The sequence below is a fragment of the Lepidochelys kempii genome, chromosome 4 (assembly GCF_965140265.1).
Source record: "Lepidochelys kempii isolate rLepKem1 chromosome 4, rLepKem1.hap2, whole genome shotgun sequence".
Taxonomy (NCBI): Eukaryota; Metazoa; Chordata; order Testudines; family Cheloniidae; genus Lepidochelys; species Lepidochelys kempii.
Genome location: NC_133259.1, coordinates 26,669,676 through 26,689,582, shown reverse-complemented (window position 1 = coordinate 26,689,582; position 19,907 = coordinate 26,669,676). Strand labels below are relative to the sequence as shown.

At 42.6% G+C, this 19,907-nt stretch overlaps 1 protein-coding gene across 2 annotated transcripts; it reads left to right on the top strand.

Annotated features, from left to right (window-relative positions):
- The first annotated feature begins 3,829 nt into the window (after nt 1-3,829).
- Nucleotides 3,830-17,456, top strand: TRMT10A (tRNA methyltransferase 10A). Of its 2 annotated transcripts, none has more exons than XM_073340777.1 (7): nt 3,830-4,635; nt 5,724-5,886; nt 8,208-8,279; nt 8,770-8,844; nt 10,530-10,679; nt 11,771-11,876; nt 15,323-15,721. In XM_073340777.1, the coding sequence occupies exons 1-7, from the start codon at nt 4,436-4,438 to the stop codon at nt 15,391-15,393; spliced, it is 837 nt and encodes a 278-aa protein (XP_073196878.1). In that variant the 5' UTR covers nt 3,830-4,435; the 3' UTR covers nt 15,394-15,721. The 2 variants fall into 2 exon arrangements, with proteins under 2 accessions (XP_073196878.1, XP_073196877.1); XM_073340776.1 differs by lacking the exon at nt 15,323-15,721 and adding an exon at nt 15,762-17,456 and having other exon boundaries at nt 3,831-4,635.
- The last annotated feature ends 2,451 nt before the right edge of the window (nt 17,457-19,907 follow it).

Below are 19,907 nucleotides of genomic sequence, written 5' to 3'. Positions count from 1 at the left end.
AAATAACGTTTTCTTTACTTTTCACTCTTGAGTCTGTCGAGCCAACACAGCTAAGAGAGAATAAACTGAATTCTATTATTTCTTGCCCATTCTCAACAGAATTACCTCCTCCAAACACTTATGCTTGTGAGTAGTCTCCTTGACTTCAGTAGGACTACTCATTTGCATAAATGTTTGCAGGAGTGAAGTCTAAGTTGCAATTGCAGTGCCCAGTTCTGGCCTTAGAGCTGGTCTACACTACAAAGTTATGGTGACGTAAGGGTGCCTTGTGTTGACCTAGTCATGCATATGTCTAGACTTAAATTTGTCTCCCAACGACGTAAGTGCCCTGTTATGCCAACATAGTAACGCCACCCCCGTGAATGACATCGAGCCATGCTCTATGTACTACGGTCAGCATAGCATGAGTATAGACATTGTGTTGACCCTAACAGTCCTCTAGCAGCTGTCCCACAATACCCCAAACTGACTGTTGTGATCACCATTGTGAACTCCACTGCCCAGAGGCCACATAGACTGGAAGCTCAACCACTCCTCCTTAAATGTGAATTTTAAAAATTCCTTTTCCTGATTGCCCAGCTTGGCAAGGACACCTAGCGGCTCTCCATTGTTGAACGCAACTGCCCAATGATGCACTCATGTCTGAAGTACACAGGAGATAGTGGATCTCCTGGGTGCATGGGGAGAAGACGCTAACAAGATGTAGAAACGTGGACATCGCCGAGCAGATTGCTTGGGTGATGCACGAGAAGAGGTGCAACAGGGACCACGCAGCAGCGCTGCATGAAAGCCAAGAACTTGTGGCAGGCATACCAGAAGGGGGGCTCAGGGATGCCAATAATCAATACAGTGCCAAGCTGCAGATCTACCACTCTTAAAACAAGCTGCATGCCATCTTGGTGGAGACTCCACTACCACCCCACACATCACTCTGGATACCTCAGAGGAGCCTGAGTCCCAGGCCCCTGCCATGAACAGTGAGGAGGAGGAGGTGGATGAGGAAGATGGGGGACAGGCAACTGGGGGATCCAGCTGCGCAGCAAGACAGGACCTGTTTTTGAGTCCACTACAGTCCAGTCAGTCCTGCCAGTCAAGCACAGGTGAACCAGATGCAGAGGAAGGAACTTCGGGTAAGTGTGTAGCTAATTTTTCCATTACTGGGATGGCAACCCCAAAATAGCAGGACACAGCTTTTGACTTTTCAGTAATTTGTTTGTGATAGTAGCAGTGGTATAATTGAGAGAGAGTTGCTATCTTTTCATTCTCCTCTAGACTTAGGCAGGGGGGCCATGCAGAACAGTTGACTTCTTAGAGCAGAAGCACGCTTCAAGTGACTAGCATGCAGGAAATGTCAGTGACAAAACTGCTTTTGAGGAAAGATAATTAAGGCTTTTTCTACATTAGGAAAAGGAGTGGTATTGTAAAACATGTTAATTTATGTAATAGTCCCAGTGTACATAAACTGAATGATGAATGCATATCTCTTCGTATGCTGCCAACTGTCATTTTAAGTATGTTTTCAAATTCTGCCAATAACAATGGCATGATATTCTTAGACTTTTCTCCCCCCACATAGCGCCATCATGCGAGACATGAGTTTCATAAAAAGGGGTTTCAGAAACACTCTGTGGTCAAGAAAACGTATTCGCTGAGACCAAGGGAAATTAACCCAAGCAAAAGTGAAGTCTAAAAATAGTGGGAGGTGTGACCATAAATAAAAAGCAGATCTATCACACACGACAGCGCTCCTTACAGAGTACAGGCGTTTTGTTCTGTCGCCATATTCGCAAAAAGAAAAGGAGGACTTGTGGCACCTTAGAGACTAACCAATTTATTTGAGCATGAGCTTTCGTGGGCTACAGCTCACGTCATCGGATGCATACCGTGGAAACCGCAGCAGACATTATATACACAGAGACCATGAAACAATACCTCCTCCCACCCCACTGTCCTGCTGGTAATAGCTTATCTAAAGTGATCATCAAGTTGGGCCATTTCCAGCACAAATCCAGGTTTTCTCACCCTCCACCCCCCCATACCCCCCTCCACCAGCAGGAGAGTGAGCTTGTGTGGTCTGCTGCAGTTTCCACGGTAAACATCTGATGAAGTGAGCTGTAGCTCACGAAAGCTCATGCTCAAATAAATTGGTTAGTCTCTAAGGTGCCACAAGTCCTCCTTTTCTTTTTGCGACTACAGACTAACAGGGCTGTTACTCTGAAACCTGTCGCCATATTGTGACCGAGGAATCCCCTAATGCTTCCGGCCAGGTACCTGCATCCCGCGACGCACCTGAGTCAAGTTCCTCACACGCACACCCTCCTTAACCGTACCGGGGAGCTTCCTGTGAGGACGGGGGTGACGCGGGCGACAACTAGGGGAATTGTTTCGCTGGAGATTGACCAGCCTGGTTTGTGCTGGTGTCAGCTCGCAGCGGTTCCAGTTGTTGGGCCTCCACCTTGCAGGCTGCCGCTGGTGGGCTCGGCCCCTGCCTCAGGCCCCTGGGCCAGGCTGGGCGCGCGCGGCCGGCAGAGCGGGGTCGCTGCCTCCTGGGCCAGCGGCTGCGGGGCGTGGGGGGAGGGGTTTAATTCACACGCCCCAAACGCTGCCGGTCTCCCGCCGGTGGCCCTGTGTGTCGTGGCTGGAGAGGGGCCCGAGGCGCCTGTGGCAAACCCGACAGTCGGGGCAGATTAACCGTGGCTAGGTCTGCACAACATCGCCGGGCCGCACCTCAGGGGCGGCCGGGGGCGAGGCCGTTGCTCCGGGTGTGGGTACAAGAGGGGACTGGCTGGGCCGCTGAGCCGCCTCCCCGCTGACGCTGCAGCTCGCCCGCCCCGCCCCCGGCGATAGACCCCCCCAGGCCGGGGCGCGGGCCGATGACGTCAGATGGGCGACGCGGTTCCGGTGACGGCAGGGGGCTTAGGAAGCGGTTCTGGCCGTTGGAGGCGGGAGCCCCCCGCTCCAGTCTCGCGCTGCCGCGCGCGCGCGGGTAAGTGCGGGGCGGCCGGCCCCCGTGGGTGATCGTGAGTCAGCGCTGCCGCCAGCCGCCTGCGCTGAGCCTGGGGACGGGACGGGACGGGACTCCCCCCTCACGAGTCATCAGCCCCGGCAGCCGCCCCGCCGGCCGGTCTCGCTCGCCTGCGGGCCCCCGGGGCGGGGGGCGGGGCCGCGCGCGCGCGCGCTCTCCGCAGAGCGGTGCGAAGAACAGCGACTGTCCCCGGCCGGGCCGCCGGCGCTCGGCGGCGCTTTTCCCCTGCTGGCGCTGCGGCGCGCTGCCATGGCCTGGGGCTCAGCGCTGTGTGCAGGCTTCAATCCGACACGGCTGGTGCCCCACCCACCTCCTGCGCCAGGAGCTCCTGTCTGTCCCTGCTTCGCCTCTTCGTTAAGCCGCCAGTCCGTTCTCCAGAGCCAGAGAAGATTTTCTGTCTTTTTAAAATCTCTTTCCCGCCGTCCCCGTCCCCCCCCGCCGCCCCCCGGGTCTCTTAAAATCAAGCTTGTGTCTGAATTAATGTTAACTTCTGTTTATAATTAACCTCTAACATCAGGATAACTGAAAGAGCAGAAAAACGTTCTCTACTTTGTTCTGTTTTCCTTTGTGCCTTTCAGGGTACTGTGTATGCATGGTAGTTAATTTAACTCTTTTCCCTATACTGTTTGTCTGGTATAGCCCCCTATTTCTCTGCAGGATTTACACAGCAACAGGGTGGGGGAAAAGAAAAACACTTACAAAATAGGATAAGGTGATTGGAAAACCAAAATAATTATGAGGGACTTCCAACTAAGAACGATATGCAACTACGTTGAGTTCTTTTTGAAAAATGAAGAGGTAAAACTGTTTATTGAAAGTGATAGCTTTGGGAAATCTGCAGTAAATAGGCTGTCTAAACAACGAAGAACTTTATTTAAAAACAAACAGACATCTGAGTCATGCTTTCAGAATTCTGTCCTCCTGATATTCTTTCTCCTGCACATGCATTTGGGGGTCATTTTGAACTCAATTTTGACGGGTGTTCACAGAAATTAAATGAGTCTGGTCATAACATAGCATATTTAGGCTTTCCCCCTCTGGGTTTAAAATAAATCTTTAAATAGGTGGTATGTCATCTGTAGCTAAAAGCTGATTTTTCTAGAAAAGTATTGAATACTACAGTTATATTTGTTACTACTTGCTCTTGAGCATTAGTTGCTTATTGAGGCACAGACCAAGGCTTAGAATTGGGGAAAAGCCTGTCTACGGTTCTTGTTTGTCATTGCCCCCCGCCCCCTCCCCCTATTTACAGTAGGTTTAAAGTGATACTAATCTGAAGTAGATGTCTTGTGGTATTTTTGAACTATTCTGTCTTCTGTTTCTTGCAGAAACAGTCTTGGAGGAAAAAAAGACTTACTCTACAAATTCAAGCTTCTTTAGACAAGATCCACTAAAGCCATCGGAAAGCAAATGTCATCAGAAATGCCAGCAGAAAATCCATTGCCCACAGACGTTCCTGATGTGGAAGAAAAGATTAATTCAAATGACAATCAAGTCAAAAAAGGGGAGCCAGGATCAGACAAGGCAGAGAGCATTGGAGTTATGTCAAAGAGGCAAATGAAGAAGCTAATGAAGCAGAAACAATGGGAAGAGCAAAGAGATTTACGCAGGTGTGATTTGAATTATGTCTCCTATGTTGCTGATTCCAATCCAGTATTTAATTTTAATGATTATGTATGTGAGCAGAATTTGTACATAAACTTCATGCACAGCAAAAAAGAGAATTAAAGTCAGTGTTGGTTCAAATGTGGAGTATGTGAAACGTGCTGGGCTTCTCTGTTAGAGCACCAGGGAGAACTTATTTCAGATCAATGTCCTCAATGGTCTGTGATTCAGCAACTGTTTCTCAGCAGGTTGCGGATGTCAGGAGGGTAAACCTGCAAATTCTCTGCTCTAATTGGCCAAAATGGTTGTTGCTGAGCAACGAGAGATATTATTTCTACTTTCTGAACTGGCTGAGTGTGCTGCGCCTGTATCACTGCCAGCCCCTGTAGCCTGATGAGCGAGGCTAGAACCAGGAATCAGTGAGAGTCTCCTCTTTTTGATAATACAGGATGCTGTCACAATCAGGCTCATTATCTTTTAGGATGATGTGATGGTAGGAATATATTTTGGGGGTAAGGAAAGGGGTATCAAAGCATGGGCTCTTCTAGGTCAAGCTGAACCCCCGGTATTACCCCAATTGGTACCTTCCCAAGACAGTGGCTATTCAGAATGAACTTCTTGAGCCTTAGTTTCCCACCTTGATCTTGGGCTGACCCGTCCCATCTCTCACACTGTAGCATACTTCCTAAACCACTGAAAAGATGTATGTTAGAATCTGGAGTGTAACATATATTGTTTCACTGAGACCCCTAACTGGCTCTTTTGTCCACAGTGGTTGTATATGACCTGATCCAAGTCCCCTTGAAATAGATGGGATTCTTTCCAGTGGTGTTAGTTAGCTCTGAATCACACACCTAGTGTTACAGGTTTTCTCACTATTCTACAAACAGAGAAAAATGAGCCATGGGTTGTTTCTGAACTTGTCTTCAGTGCTACACTATGACCCAAGAAACCGGGGCAGCCTCACAATATCTCTTATTTAAACTTTTCAATAAAGTATATGTTAATCTCCTAACATCTGCACCATGCAGAACATCTAACCAGCTGTACAGACCTAGCAATCCTTATTTTTTAACTGTTTATGACTTTTTAGGCAGAGACGAAAAGAGAAACGCCAGAAAAGAAAACTGGAGCGTCAGTATCAGTTGGAATCTAACAATGAAGGGAGTGACGGGAAGCGTATACGTAGGGATGTTGTTCCTAGTACTCTTCGTCTTATTATAGACTGCAGTTTTGACAACTTGATGGTATTAAAGGTAAATGAAATTTTGCTATTGGAAGCACATGGATTCGCTGATACTAATATGGCATGATCTGAGAGTGGAAGAACCTGTGGGTAGATGAAAATGAAATAATCTTTGTCTTGGTGCATGAGGGATAGCTTATATGTTTGTTTCTTAAATCTGTCAGATTTCAAAATAGTACTGCTATGTAAACTTGCTAAAAATAGCAGTCATCTTCCTGGAGATCTGTTCTTGTAAATTAACTTGATTCCAGAATAGAAAGTAGAACCTTGTCCCTGGTATCAGCCATTAAATTTTCTCATGCTCCAAGAGCACTCTTCTGAGGGGTACTGCAGAGGTCTTTCCTCTCCCCCACCCCTCTCCTGTTCCAAGTATGTTTGAGGCCCCTAGCAGAGTTAGTGAGAGCACATGGGATACAGCATGTTCAGTATTATGGTGATACTCAGCTCTGTTTCAGTCACATCAGAGCTGTGTGGTCCAGTAGAACAAGTAATTCTGAGTTTTTATGACATCTCAGAATGGATGAAGTTGAACTGGCTTCCGGATAATAAAGAAAACATTGGAGTGATTTTGGTGGGTAGGGGTATGGAATAAAGAGAATCAGAAACGGCACCCCCTATACGCCAAGGGAGTGTTTCCACCATTTGTAAGCCAGGTACCATCCAGAGCCGTCCCTAGGGTACAGCAAATTGATGCAACTGCCCTGGGCCCCGCACTTCGTGGGGAGGTGAGGCGGGGGAGCGAAGAGGAGCCCCCCTACCAACCTCGCCCAACCCCTCCAGCGCTTCCTGCCCACCTGCGGGCCCCGCTGATCAGCGGCTCTTCCTCCCTCCCAGTGTCTATAGCCCTTTCAGCGTCTGGAGGCGCTGGCGGGGTGGGGAGTGAGGGCTCAGCGCGCTCGGGGGAGGGGGTGGAACAGGGCAGATGGGGCCTCAGGGGAAAGGGGTGGAGTGGGGACGGGGCCTGGGCAGAGCCAGGGGGAGAACACCCTGGCAGATAGAAACTTGGCGCCTATGTCCCAGGCCCTGCACCCCTCTAGGGATGACCCTGGTGACATCTGAGTTTTACTGTACTACTTGTTGACTAAATAGCAGCTCTGGACAAAAAGGCAGAACATTTTTTAGAGCATTTTTTTTTACCTACATCTGGTGAGAAGAGTGTGCCCTTTTCTTTTTTGATGCAAGCCTTTCTATTATCATCTGTCTTTATTATTTGTATTATTATAGCACTTAGGAGCCCTTGTCATGGATCAGGACCCATTGTGGTAGGTGCTGTACAAATACAGACCCTAAGGACAGTCTCTGCCCTGAAGAATTGACAGTCTGAGTAATGAGTCAAGACTAAACCACCATATTACACTGGTGAGGCTGCACGTTGAAACACTCAAATACAAACTAGCTCAAAATGCACAGGCAGCTAGAGTGTAATACAGGGAGCATATAACACTAGTACTCAGTGTCACTGTTGTCCAATAGGTTTCTGGGTAGAGTTCAAAGTGATTGTCTGAACCTATTAAAGTCCTAAATGGGTTGGAACCCAGTTACCTGAGGCATTTCTCTTTATGTCATACTGTCACAAGTGAGATCAGAGGTGCTCCTTTGAGATACATGAGAGGTTGCTGCTGGTAGAGCATTTTCTATAAAAGTTTCTAGACTGTCGAATGCACTTCCTTCCTTTGTGTGCAAAGCCCGTAGTTTTTCTCAGATATTTATGGAGGCTGACGGATTATAGGTGGAGGGTCTGGCGAGTTTGATTGTTTCCTGGTACGGTTGGTTAGAGGGAAGCCATTGTTTGTTTTTTGTTTGTCCTTTTTTGGATAGTCTAAACATTTGTTTTTATTTCAGTTACATAAAAACATTGTATTGATGAACTTCATATCCATGACTTGTTTGAAATAAAAAAAAAATAATAAATTTCCCTGGAGTGTGTTGTGTGGGTGTGAAAGGGTGTGTTTATAGTTAAAATAAGCATGATAAAGGAGTCTATTCTGTTCCTGGAAGTAGTTACAATCTGTAACTCAATAGTAATATGTGTATGTTCTATGTAATAAGTCAATGAGTGACTGAAGAGTAATGTGACTTGAGTCACAATTATTGTAATAGTGGTTAAATATGTACTCTATGGGAGATGCATATATTTGTGTGTGTACGTAATTCCCTCACAGCTGTCATTCTCCTTTTCTCTCGAAGGGTCTGATGCTTTCCCACTCAGGAATCTATTTTGCTAGTTAAAAGCTTCCTTTCTCTCTCTCTAGCGTCTGACTGACTCTTGGTAAAGCATTTTGTGATGATCTGTCTGAAGGACTGTATAAAAACAAATTGTGTTACATACAGGATGTCAAGAAGCTTCACAAGCAAATTCAGAGATGTTATGCAGAAAACCGTAAAGCATTACATCCTGTACAGGTATGTTACAACAACTGTCTATATTTGAGCACTGGCCATGCTTAGTGAAGTACAGAGCATGTAGAAGAGGCAGTCCTTGCCCAAAAGAGAGTATAATTTTAGTAAAATGAAAAAAATAACTTAGTTTGATCATGTTTCTGTCATTCCTGTATTAAAGGAATGCTAACACTACCTTCCTGATAGTGACCACCATAAAAATACCTACATAGATGAAAAGGCATATGAATGTCAGTATAAAAGCTGCCAGTCCAAGATAGCTTTTGGATGTACACTTTTCTTTCTGCAGGACATAAGGCAAAAAATGCTTAGTTGTTAACCCTTTGTACTGACCATTAAAAAATGTTCTTAGCGCCAGATTCCTCTGGTAAATAATGAAAGTGAGTTTTAGTTAACACTTCAGAATAAAAAGCTTGTCTGATAAAACATATGTGGTGACAAATCAGCATCTTGAATTTGGATATTTTGCACTTTTTTTTTTATCCCTCTTAAGTTTTACTTGACCAGCCATGGAGGCCAGTTGAAGAACAACATGAATGAAAATGACAAAGGATGGGTCAACTGGAAGGTAATGACAGAAAATTAAGCAATTCTGTGACTCTGAAATTTCCCAAGAAAAATACAGTTTTAATATTCATTCAAAGATTGCTACAGTTTCTTTGGCTTGTATCTTTTCCATGTACTGTATTTTATCAAGACATCAAAAAAGTGGTGTTAGTTTAGCTCTTAATGACTTCAGTTTTGAGTGAATTTAGTGTTCATACGAGTGACTGCCCTGACTTGAGACTAGCTTTGTATAAGTTGGCATTTCTTCAGTTAATATTGCTGATGCATCTCTGTGCTGACTTGTAATGCTCCAACTCCTTGATTCTTGCTATTCCTGGCTTTTTATCTCAGATTGTATTGACTAACCTTGAAACTAAATACATCTGTTATGCCTTGATCAAGACTAGATTCTGGTTTCCAGAGGTGAAATGCTAATGAGCTGGCCCATACTACTTTGCCTGGCTCCAGAAAATAACGCCAGTACTGTCAAGAATGGCACATTCAGTAAGATTGCTGACATGCTGGGTTTCTTATCCTTGTAACTCTTTTTTCTTTAATAATGTTCCTATGTTATTTTAATTATTTGCATGAGGAACGATTGCCTCGGAGGAGGTCAGAATTCCTTACTCAGCTCTGTCAAATGTTGTGTGACCTTGAGCAAATCTCTTTGGGTATGTCTACACTGCAATAAAACACCCATGGCTGGCCTGTTAGTGTTGGGCTAAAAAATTATTTTAAAATAACATATGATGTACATGTATGTCTACCTTACCTAGAGGCTTACCATCCCCTGATGGTAGTCTGGGTGGCCCTAACTTCTTCAGATACCCCCACTAGGGGTGTCTGTCCAGTCTGTTGGGTCTGATTCGCCCACACAACTACCCCCTCTCTTGAAAGTGATCATTTTTAAACCATGTGATAAATCTGTACGTGGTCTTTTTCCTATCCTGGTATTCTTTCTTAACAACACTTGAGTGTTTGCAGAGAAGTAGCATATCTTGAGCTATTCTTTTCTTCCTGCCTGATTTTTCTTACAGCACCTATTAAACTAAACCAATATATTCATACAATAACTTGGTCAACAAACTGTATGCATAAATTATAGACCAGTTCCATCACACAAGTCCTGGTGACTGCTTTTTAAAAGCTGCAGCAGAAACCTTTCTTGCCAAGCAATAGCTGAGCATCGGGCGGGGGGGGACATAGCTCAGTGGTTTGAGCATTGGCCTGCTAAACCCAGGGTTATGAGTTCAATCCTTGAGGGGACCATTTAGGGACCTGGGGCAAAAATTGGGGATTGGCCCTGCTTTGAGCAGCGGGTTGGACTAGATGACCTCCTGAGGTCTCTTCCAGCCCTGATATTCTATGATTCATTTATTCTGGCTTCCCTTTTGAAAAAAGGTCTTGGAAGTGACTTAGGTCCACAAGGACTTTCCACAGGGAGTCACAAGTGTTTGACCTCTTCTGCAATTCCTCTGGACTCTCAAAAGGCCTTAAACTTTTCACAAGCCACTGCTTCAGAGAGCTATGCTGGGAACTGTGGGTTCGATACCGAGAAAGCAGTACAGTGGATATGGGACAAAACTGTATTTGACTTGGCATGGGCAGCATGGACACACTGCTCCGTTGGAACTTCTGCTGGTGTTCAGCCTGGCCAAGCATTATTCAATAGCATGTGTAACATTTGAACTTCTTTGTATCTCAAAGGATATCCATATTTCATCAGAGCATTATAATGAGCTAATGAAGAAGGAAGACCTTGTGTATCTTACATCAGACTCCCCTGACGTGCTGAATGAACTAGATGAGACTAAAGCCTATGTAATTGGAGGTCTGGTGGATCACAATCACCACAAGGTAGACGGATATTACTTTCTTTAAAGCTGCTCTTTCAGCATCTAATTCAGTGTTATTACTGAACACATGCAAATCAGCAAAAACGGATACTTATTTAAAAAACATATTGGTTGATTTTGTGCAGTAAAACTCTTAAAAACCAAAACGTTGTTCTGGAGGTGATTGTATGTAGTGATTTTTTTGCTGATTTGTTTTTTTAAATATATGTTTTGATTTTATCTTTTACTTCAAATCTATAATGATCCATGCTTAATTTTAATCTTCTGTTGTACCCACTGAAGGCCAGATTTTCTGAAAGAGATCTTTGGTTTGTGTGTATTCAGTTATTTACTTGCATGTGTAAACAGAATTGTAATGGATCTTGGACATCCTTCTTTAATAACTTGGTTTGTCAGTATGGCCTAATCAAGGAACACATTTGCCTCTGGGTTCTAGTTCAATGCCTGGACATGGCGTTGTACTCTGTGCAATTGGCATGTCAGTTAGACTGCTACTGGAAGGGTTAGAGCACTATTAAAAATTATTTCCTTTGGATAGTGTACCAAACTAATGCCCTTTGACCTATTTAATAGTTCATGTGTCATAAAAAAGTTTGGGGGATAAATTTTGTCTTGGCAAATGATTCTTCAGAACAAAGCAGGTTGAGCTACTGCAAAGGCTGAGAACTAAATAAGGCTCTATTTGCTTGCAGAATGTAATCACTGCAGTACCAATTCCTTACTTTTTCATAAGCGTTAAAGTAGTACTGGAATTTAAAAAAAAAACCAAAAACACTACTCTGTAGTGCCTCTTTTTAAAAAAAAAAATAAACAAACAGCTCAGGTAAAATTGAGTTTGAATGTTATCTGAATAATTTGTATTATTTCTTACTGTGTTGAACACAAACACTCCCTTAAAACAGACTGTATTTCCCACTTTGTTTTGAGTTGCAACAGTATGACACTGCTTGCAAAACCCCTGCCTGACAACAGTAATTATCTTATTCATTTTGTCTTTTTTTTCCCAGTAGTAGAAAGCTCATTTGTATTGTACAGTCTGATCAAAAATCATGATTCTTGGTTAACCTTTTTGGGGGGGTGTCTTTGCTACAGGGGATTACTTACAAAAAAGCACTACAACAGGGAATTGGTCATGTGCAGCTTCCTCTTGGAAATTTTGTGAAAATGAACAGCCGGAAAGTATTGGCAGTTAATCATGGTAAGTCATGAGTTTGAAAAATAAAAATGAAAATGTTACAGAATGTGTCAGCAATATCAAATTATATGAATCTTCAAAAGTACGTCAGTGTATAAAGACCTAATTCTTATTTCAGTAATGGCTGGATGCCTTTAATCTTTATAAAAGTGAGATTTTTTTCCAACCGTGTCTGAGTGACTTAGGAACTTAAGTCCCATTGAGTTGTCGTATGGAAAACATGCCACTCTTGAAAATCCTACCCACAGTGGCTAAATTCCCTCTTGAAAACGGTCAAAGGACCAGAATATTAGGATTTACCCTTGTGTTTCTATTCCCTTTAAAAGATAAATGCAAGGGATGAAAAACTGCCACTGTTTCACAGTTTAGGTGTGCATTGATTTCGTGGTGGATAGTTGCACAATTTATTCAACTTGCTAGTAGCAAAATTCTGTTTTCTCTCCCCAATTCTTTCTTTTGCATTGGCATTTAGCAAGAGCCCAAAATGTGTGTACTTGGTTTTCGGAGTCTGTTATATTGAGGTATACAACCACACTCCCTACCTAATCTTTCTTTTTTTATTTTTTTAAAAGCCCTTAGTCTTTCAGTTCTGACACCTGCGACCTTTAAGTAATTAGTTAGATTTAAATATAAGCATATGCAATATGGTTGCTCCTCAGCATTTTTTAAATTTGGTTTTACTATTTTGTGTCTTTATTTTGCACCTTTTGAATTTCTTCTACCTTCTCTTATTTTATTGAAAATGTCTAAGTTTGGTTTTATTGTTGCTAAAAGTATTTTATTCTTTTAAATATTATCAAATGAGGATGATGTATGCAATGGCATGCTCATCCAATCTCAGAATTGCCAGTGGATGTACATCATAAATTTAGCAGAGAATCAGCTATAACTTTGAATCTTAGGTCACTAATTAATGATTAAGCTTAAGTATTACCAAAACCCAAATATTGGAAACCTTTCACACACATACAGCTGTAGCTTTAAATCTTGTATCACAAGGTAGAGAACAGGGTTCCACATATTATCCATAAAAAATTGCAAGATGTTAGCTAGGTCCATTTTAGTAGTTCTCCTGCAACAGTCGTATACTGACCTCTAGTACAGGGGTGGGCAAACTACAGCCCAGGGGCCGCATCCAGCCCTCCAGATGTTTTAATCTGGCCCTCGAGCTCCCACCAGGGAGCAGGGTCCGGGGCTTGACCCACTCTGTGTGGCTCCCAGAAGCAGCAGCATGTCCCCTCTCCTGGTCCTACGCACAGGGGCAGCCAAGGGGCTCCACATGTTGCCCCCGCCTCAAGCACTGCCCCCACAGTTCCCATTGGCCGGGAACCACAGCAGGTGCTGGGGTGGCGCCCATGGACAGGGTAGCGCACAGAGCCGCCTGGCTGTGCCTCCACGTAGGAGCCGGAGGAGGGACATGCTGCTGCTGCTTCTGGGAGCTGCTTGAGGTAAGCACCCCCCAGAGCCTGCACCCCGGATCCACTCCCATGCTCGAACCTCCTGCACCACTTCTGATCCTCCTCCCACCTTCTGAACCCCTCAGTCCCAGCCCAGAGCACCCTCCTGCACCCCCAACCCCTCATCCTTAGGCCCACCAGCCAGAGCCCTCACCTTCCCTGCACCCCAACCCTCTGCCCCAGCCCGGAGTACCCTCCCACATCCTGAACTCATTTCTGGCCCCACCCTAGAGCCCACACCCCCAGCCAGAGCCCTCACCCCCTCCCACACCCCAACCCCCAGTTTCGTGAGCATTCATGGCCCGCCATACAATTTCCCTACACAGATGTGGCACTTGGGCCAAAAAGTTTGCCCACCCCTGCTCTAGTATAATTTCTGGTAGCTATCTTCTAGGGTGGGAGTCAGATCGCAGTTCTATTCCTGACTCTTCTGCTGATCCACTGTGTGTTTTTGGACAAGTCTCTTAGCCTCTCTGACTCTTTTGTATCTATCTGTAAAATGGGATTTTTTTATGTTTATCTGCCATTGTAAAGCATTTTGAGAACAATAATTGAAAAGCACTGAACACATAAAATACTTCTTTAAAATCCAGTGTTAATGCAGTATCCATGCTGAGGATTTTAGGCACAAAAGACAGGAAATTCAAAATGTCGGGTGCCTTTAACTATTGTAATTCAATCCCTTGCACATATTGCAACCTTAATATTATTTGGCCCAATTTTAATAGGAATACTTGCATGCAAAATAGAACTTGACATGAATAAGGATGGCAGAATTGGGCCACCCCTATTCTGTATCTGTATGTATAACGTAAGGGATATTTTCATGGTTTTTTTTAACTATAAATATATATTTGCATTTATTTCACTATGTGCTATTGCACAGTGAAACACCTGTTTGGTTCTAACTCTGCTGTTCTTGGAAATGAAAGGTATAGTACCAGGTCCCACAGGCTGGGCACTCTTGCTACTGTCTCAGGGGGGCATGAGGAGGGATAGATCCATACCATAAACATTTTAGTAGGGTTACTGTTCTCTCAAGTATTTTAATTAAATAGAACCCCCGGGTGGTGGAAGATGGACAAGAACAGTGTTAAATTTACATTTGAGATATAATTAGAGCTCATGGAGGATTTTTAGCGCGGGCTCTGGGAGGGAGCTTGGGGCATGGGAGGGGAGCAGTGCACAGGTTCCCAGCCAGTGGGAGTTATGTTGATAGTGCTCGGGGCAGGGGCAGCACACAGAGCCACCTGCTGCGCTTCTGCCTAGAAGCAGCCGGGACAGGTCGCCGCTTGCAGGGAGCTGCCCAAGGTGAGCAGCCCCTGGCTCCCACACCCAAACTCCCTCCCAAAGTCTGTGCTCCACAGCCCCTCCTCTACTCCAACCCCCTGTCGGTTCCACGCCAATTGGACTATAAACCAGAATTTCTATGAAGATCAGAAATGCTGGTTTGTAGAGCTTTCTGGTTGGTGAAGTGCCAGATAAAACAGCTTTTACTGTACTTGGTTTAGGATTTAAAAGATTCTCATCTTTTGGATCTAAAATGCCATATCAGGCATAGCCAAGAGAGGATTATATGGATAAGTAACTTTGTTTCCTTCAGTTAAACGCAACATTCTAAGACTAGTACTTTGTAATATTGGAAAACGTTGTTTAAAATTTCCCTCCACCTCTGAACATTCTTTCTAGTTCTGGCAGCTGTATTGAGACCACTCTCTCTCTATCAAGACTGTGAGCTAGGAACTGCTGGCTTGGATGTTGCGTCCCTCTCAGCATTAGGCAGAGGTTAAGCAACTTTCCTCCATTTCCCCATCTGTAAAATGTAGATCTTTACTTGTCTGTTTGGAGGATCATTGTGAGGATTTCACTGCTTATAAAGCACTAAGAAGTTTAAGCATACTACACATAGAGTAATTACAAAATATTATAAGAAGGCAGGTCAAATTTAGGGCCTACATTAACTTATGTCCTTTTATTTAAAAACAAATGCAGCTAAATCAGTGTGGCATAACTGTGGTGGTCCCATTTTTCCATTGTCGGAGTGCGGTGGGTGGAAGAGATGACAACTGTTTTTGTTTGGGTAATGATCTTTTCTTCACCATTCTTTAGTGTAGTAAAAGGAGGCAAGTACATTGTGCTCCTGGGTTGGGTGTGTCTCCATGACTTTGTAAGGCTGTTCTAAATAATTTTCAAAGCATACTTACTTTGGGGGCAGAGGGAAAGCTCCTACAAGAGCTGACTGCCACAGCAGTACTGCGTTTTCTGTTTAATCCGGAGGGCTTTATTTATTTCACATTGTTGTAGAAAGAGGTAAGATCCTTGCAACAGTTGGCTTATGTTTTTAAATGTGTGTTCTTTAAAAATTAGTCTCTGTTCCTGTCAGAAATTGTTACTTCACTATTGAAGAGCTGGTTGTCTCTCTTGGTTGCAGTGTTTGAGATAATCCTCTCTTATCTGGAGAAGAGAAACTGGAAGGAAGCATTTTTCAGTGTCTTGCCACCGCGGAAAGGGGCCAGTCCTCTGGGCGAAGCCAATGACTCCTCCAAATGTGAGCTGCGTGAAAAAGAAGCTGGTGAAGATAATAGCTCGGACAGCGACTAGGCAACTGTGGAAGCAGGCAGGAATGTAAAGTGCATGTGGCACAAAGGATAGAAATGAGACATGAGTTAGATGAAACCTCTGAGAACAATCTATCGAACTAGTGGTATTTAATTGTTTAAGTGGCTACACTTGGAAAGAAGTGGTAAAGATAAATGTTATTTTTACCTTGAAAATACTTCCTTTTTTTCGCTTTTTATAAAGTAAATTAATAGCAAATGCAGAACTTATTTTGTTATGGAAGCTAATATTTATTTTCCTTTTTAAAATATTTTATTTGATACATACAGAACGGTTTTATTTTCTTGAAGCTTGTGATGGAAGCTAATAATTAATATGTTAGTAACTGTCCCTGTTTTGTGCATGTACCCTTGATATTTTATTATTATTCTCTATCCACCCCTATCCTATATTATGTCTTAAAAGCAATGAGTGTCAAAGGTCAATGAATCTAAAAGCTCCTTCCGGCATTGCCTGTTGCGAAGTGTGTATAACTTCTTACCATCAGTGGGGGCTTTTCTGAGCAAAGAATGGTCTTATAGTCTCTGAAAAAACATTGGGAGCCAAGAACTCTGCTTTGGGCCTGCTTTGGACACTTTTTTTTAAGACATAATTTTTTTAAAAACATCCTCTGTCACAGCAGACCTGCCCTCTCTGGCAGGATTGTGAGTATTTCAAAGAGTTACTCTTCTTGCCTCTTGAACTGAAGCTCTCTGTTCTAACTAAATTTTTAAAATAGCCATTTCAGTACTCCTGAAGCAGGCCAAAAGACAGCCTTGGGGGGCGGAAGGTGTCCTTTCACACCAGAGGAGCCATTCTCTCATCCCTTTCTGCAGGGTCTATCCAGAAGGGAGCCAGTTATAGTGTAGCTTTTGGGATGTGGACAAGTATCTACAGAGAGCAATTCTGCAATCATCAATAGACTCCCCAAGAGAATTTGGAGGATAGCAGCTTCTGGTCACTTGTGGCGTGGGCTGGTTTTGAACAGATGATATAGATGTGACTGGCTCTGTATCCAGATCCAGTCCTCCCTCCACTGTCACCACTTTCAGACTGGGAGTTGAACTGGAATATGTGTAGATGTACATGTGTCCTATAGTTTTACAGGGTTGGCAACAAGCAAATTATGATTTGACATGTTCAGTGTGATCATTTTAATGCTTTTTTAATATAAATTAATTTTGAGAACTCTTTAGGCAGCCATCTGATAAACTACAGTGAAGATTCATCTGCCTTAGGTCGTGGGCAACAGTTTGTTGCTCAAATAAGATACTGTGGTGGGGTTATTGTGTAGATATGCCAAGAGAAATGTGTTAAATTTTGTCTCTGAACGTGGAGAAACTTCTGGACAAAAGCATTGTCTTGTTTTTGTTTTGAAGAGCCAAAGAAATATACAGCATAAACAAAGTAAAGCACTTGCCAGTACCAGTTTCCTCTGTTAGTAAACAAATGTCTAAAATAGCAAAGGTACAAAGTGTATATTTTACAATTGAGGTATTGCATACTGCTGCACATAGTATTCATTAAATCTGATCTAAGCATTTGAAGTTTCAGTTAAGATTCTTTAATTCTACCACGTGTCTTGTTTCCTTCTCAGATTTGAGCACATTAAAATTAAATGCTACAATTTATTCATGTGGAATTAATTCCACAACTCTAAAAGGTATTTCTTCTGCATTGTTCTATTGACCAGAACTACTTTTTTTTTTTGGTATGGTGGAAGTTATGTTTTTTGTTTTTTAACAACAAAATATATTCTCTGGTCTCTTCACTTGTGTGATTACGTATTAAGCAAGAATTCATTTTTTTAACCCAAAGAAGCTCTGAAATGGACACTTTACAACATCATTTTCTGCAGATAACTTTGAAATATATTCATGTCTTTGTTTCAACATATTACACACTATTTAAAAGAATTTCTTTCTTACATTTTCCTCTCTAGTGTGTGTTAGCCACTGCCTCTCTCATTTGGTTTCTCTTTTTTTTTTCTTTCTTTCCACAAACATATTACCATGTCTTACTGTGTCAAATATAATGATTTGAAAGTGGTTATAAAGCACTCCTCATTACCATTTTTTTAAATAATGAGTTGCATAATGTGCAAATCAGTCATCTGCAAGTAGGAGATGCTTGATCAATGAAATAGAGCAACACAAAATGAAACATTCAGGACTTCTGTTGTGGGCAAAGTGATTCATTTTGGAGAGGACATGTGACTCACAACTTTCCACTAACTTCAGATTTGCACTTTTTAAGACAAGCAACCTAATTTTTCAGCTTGGACAGTAAAGAGTATATAACTCATAGCTATTTGTGTGTGTTGTGCATCACAAAGATTGTACATTTAATAAATCAGCCAAGTTTCCAATAAGCTGGGAATAGCTTCCAAGAGCGATGGAGTATAAATACTCTGAGGAATATTAGATTGCAACCTGAGCAATTCATGAAGTGTTCAAAAATGCTTGATGTGAATGTGAGTGTTTTAAACTAATGTAGCAAAATTCTCAATTACTGAGGGACAATCCCCACTCATTGATATATTTTGTTTTCCACAACCAAATCTCTGTACAACTTTTCATGAGTGATGTAGCTGAGTACTGTATTTGGATTCTAATATTTAAACGGAAGTGTTAAATCTATTGACCAAAAGTTGGGTTATTGCTGATTGTGCTCTGTGTATCATATGACTTTTAAAAACAAACTTTGTATTTGTGGATAATCTAAGCACTATACTCAGATGTACAGACACACTTTTCTCAACCTATTTATTACATAATTTTTTTTAACGTTAGCTTTAATAACATTTCTAAATCTGAGCCTTTTCAATCACAGCAGATAGGATCCTGAAGACTGCAGTCTCAGCTGTTCATGTCAGGGACAGTGATAGTTTGAAGATAGGCCATCTCATTTTATTACAGTAGGATGAAATGTGACGATCTCACAAGAATAGTCATAGGAGTCTCCATCACTGCTGTGTCCTGTCTTTTTGAAGGGAAGCCAAGTAACTAAAAGAGCAGGTGCTCAAGGGCATGGAGTGAAAGGGGGACTTGGAAGACATGCACACTTTCTTTAGCTTAGGAAAATTTCATCATAAAGCATTAGTATTATGATCAGTCAAAAATTTAGATTATATCTAATGGCTTGTCACTAATATGTTAAAGGACTATTTGACCTGTTAAATATATTTATTGGAGCACTTATGCTAAATGTGTGAGTGTACATATCTCGCAACTTACCTTCAGTGAGAGAGAGAATGGGGGGAGACTAGCTTTGTGTCCTTATGCAAATGCAGTAAGTTACAGATAGTATTGGGGAAAAAAACTTAGAAAATGTTGTTGATTGTAGTTGTCTTTGTAAACCAACACACTTCCCTCTCTAATATATTTGCTCAATAACCTACCACAAGCAGTTTCAGAGGAAAGTTAAGCATGCTGTTGAAAGGACACATTAGCATTGTTGCCATCATTTGTTCAGTAAGGACTCTCATACTCAGATTGGGCTTGTTCTACTGTTCTTCAAACTGACTTTGTATCATTTACTTTAAAGAACAAAGATAAGCAATGAAACAAGGTATCAATCAATCAGGAGATTTCAGTTGTTTTCCCTACATCCTTAACTTGCCCTGTTGTCCTTTTAGTTCGTGGTTCTCAAACTTTTTCCTGGTATGTACTGCATCTTAACAGTAGTGAGCTGCCTGGATCAACTGTCCCATTCAAGACACCTGTCCTCCTCCCATTCACTGTAGAATAATGCTCCTGGAGCAACATTAGTAATTGCTAACATGGAAAATTAGTATTAATTTAAAGTATTTTAAATTACTCCCTTTCTTTTCAATGTGACTTAGTAGGCGCAAACAAGGAGCGAGCGATAGCATCATGTAACCATTCAGTTGTTTTGTTAACCAGGGGGCTGCAGACCAAAGGTTGAGAACCTCTGGCCTAGATCTTTTAGTGAACTGACAGGATTTGACATGTTCCCA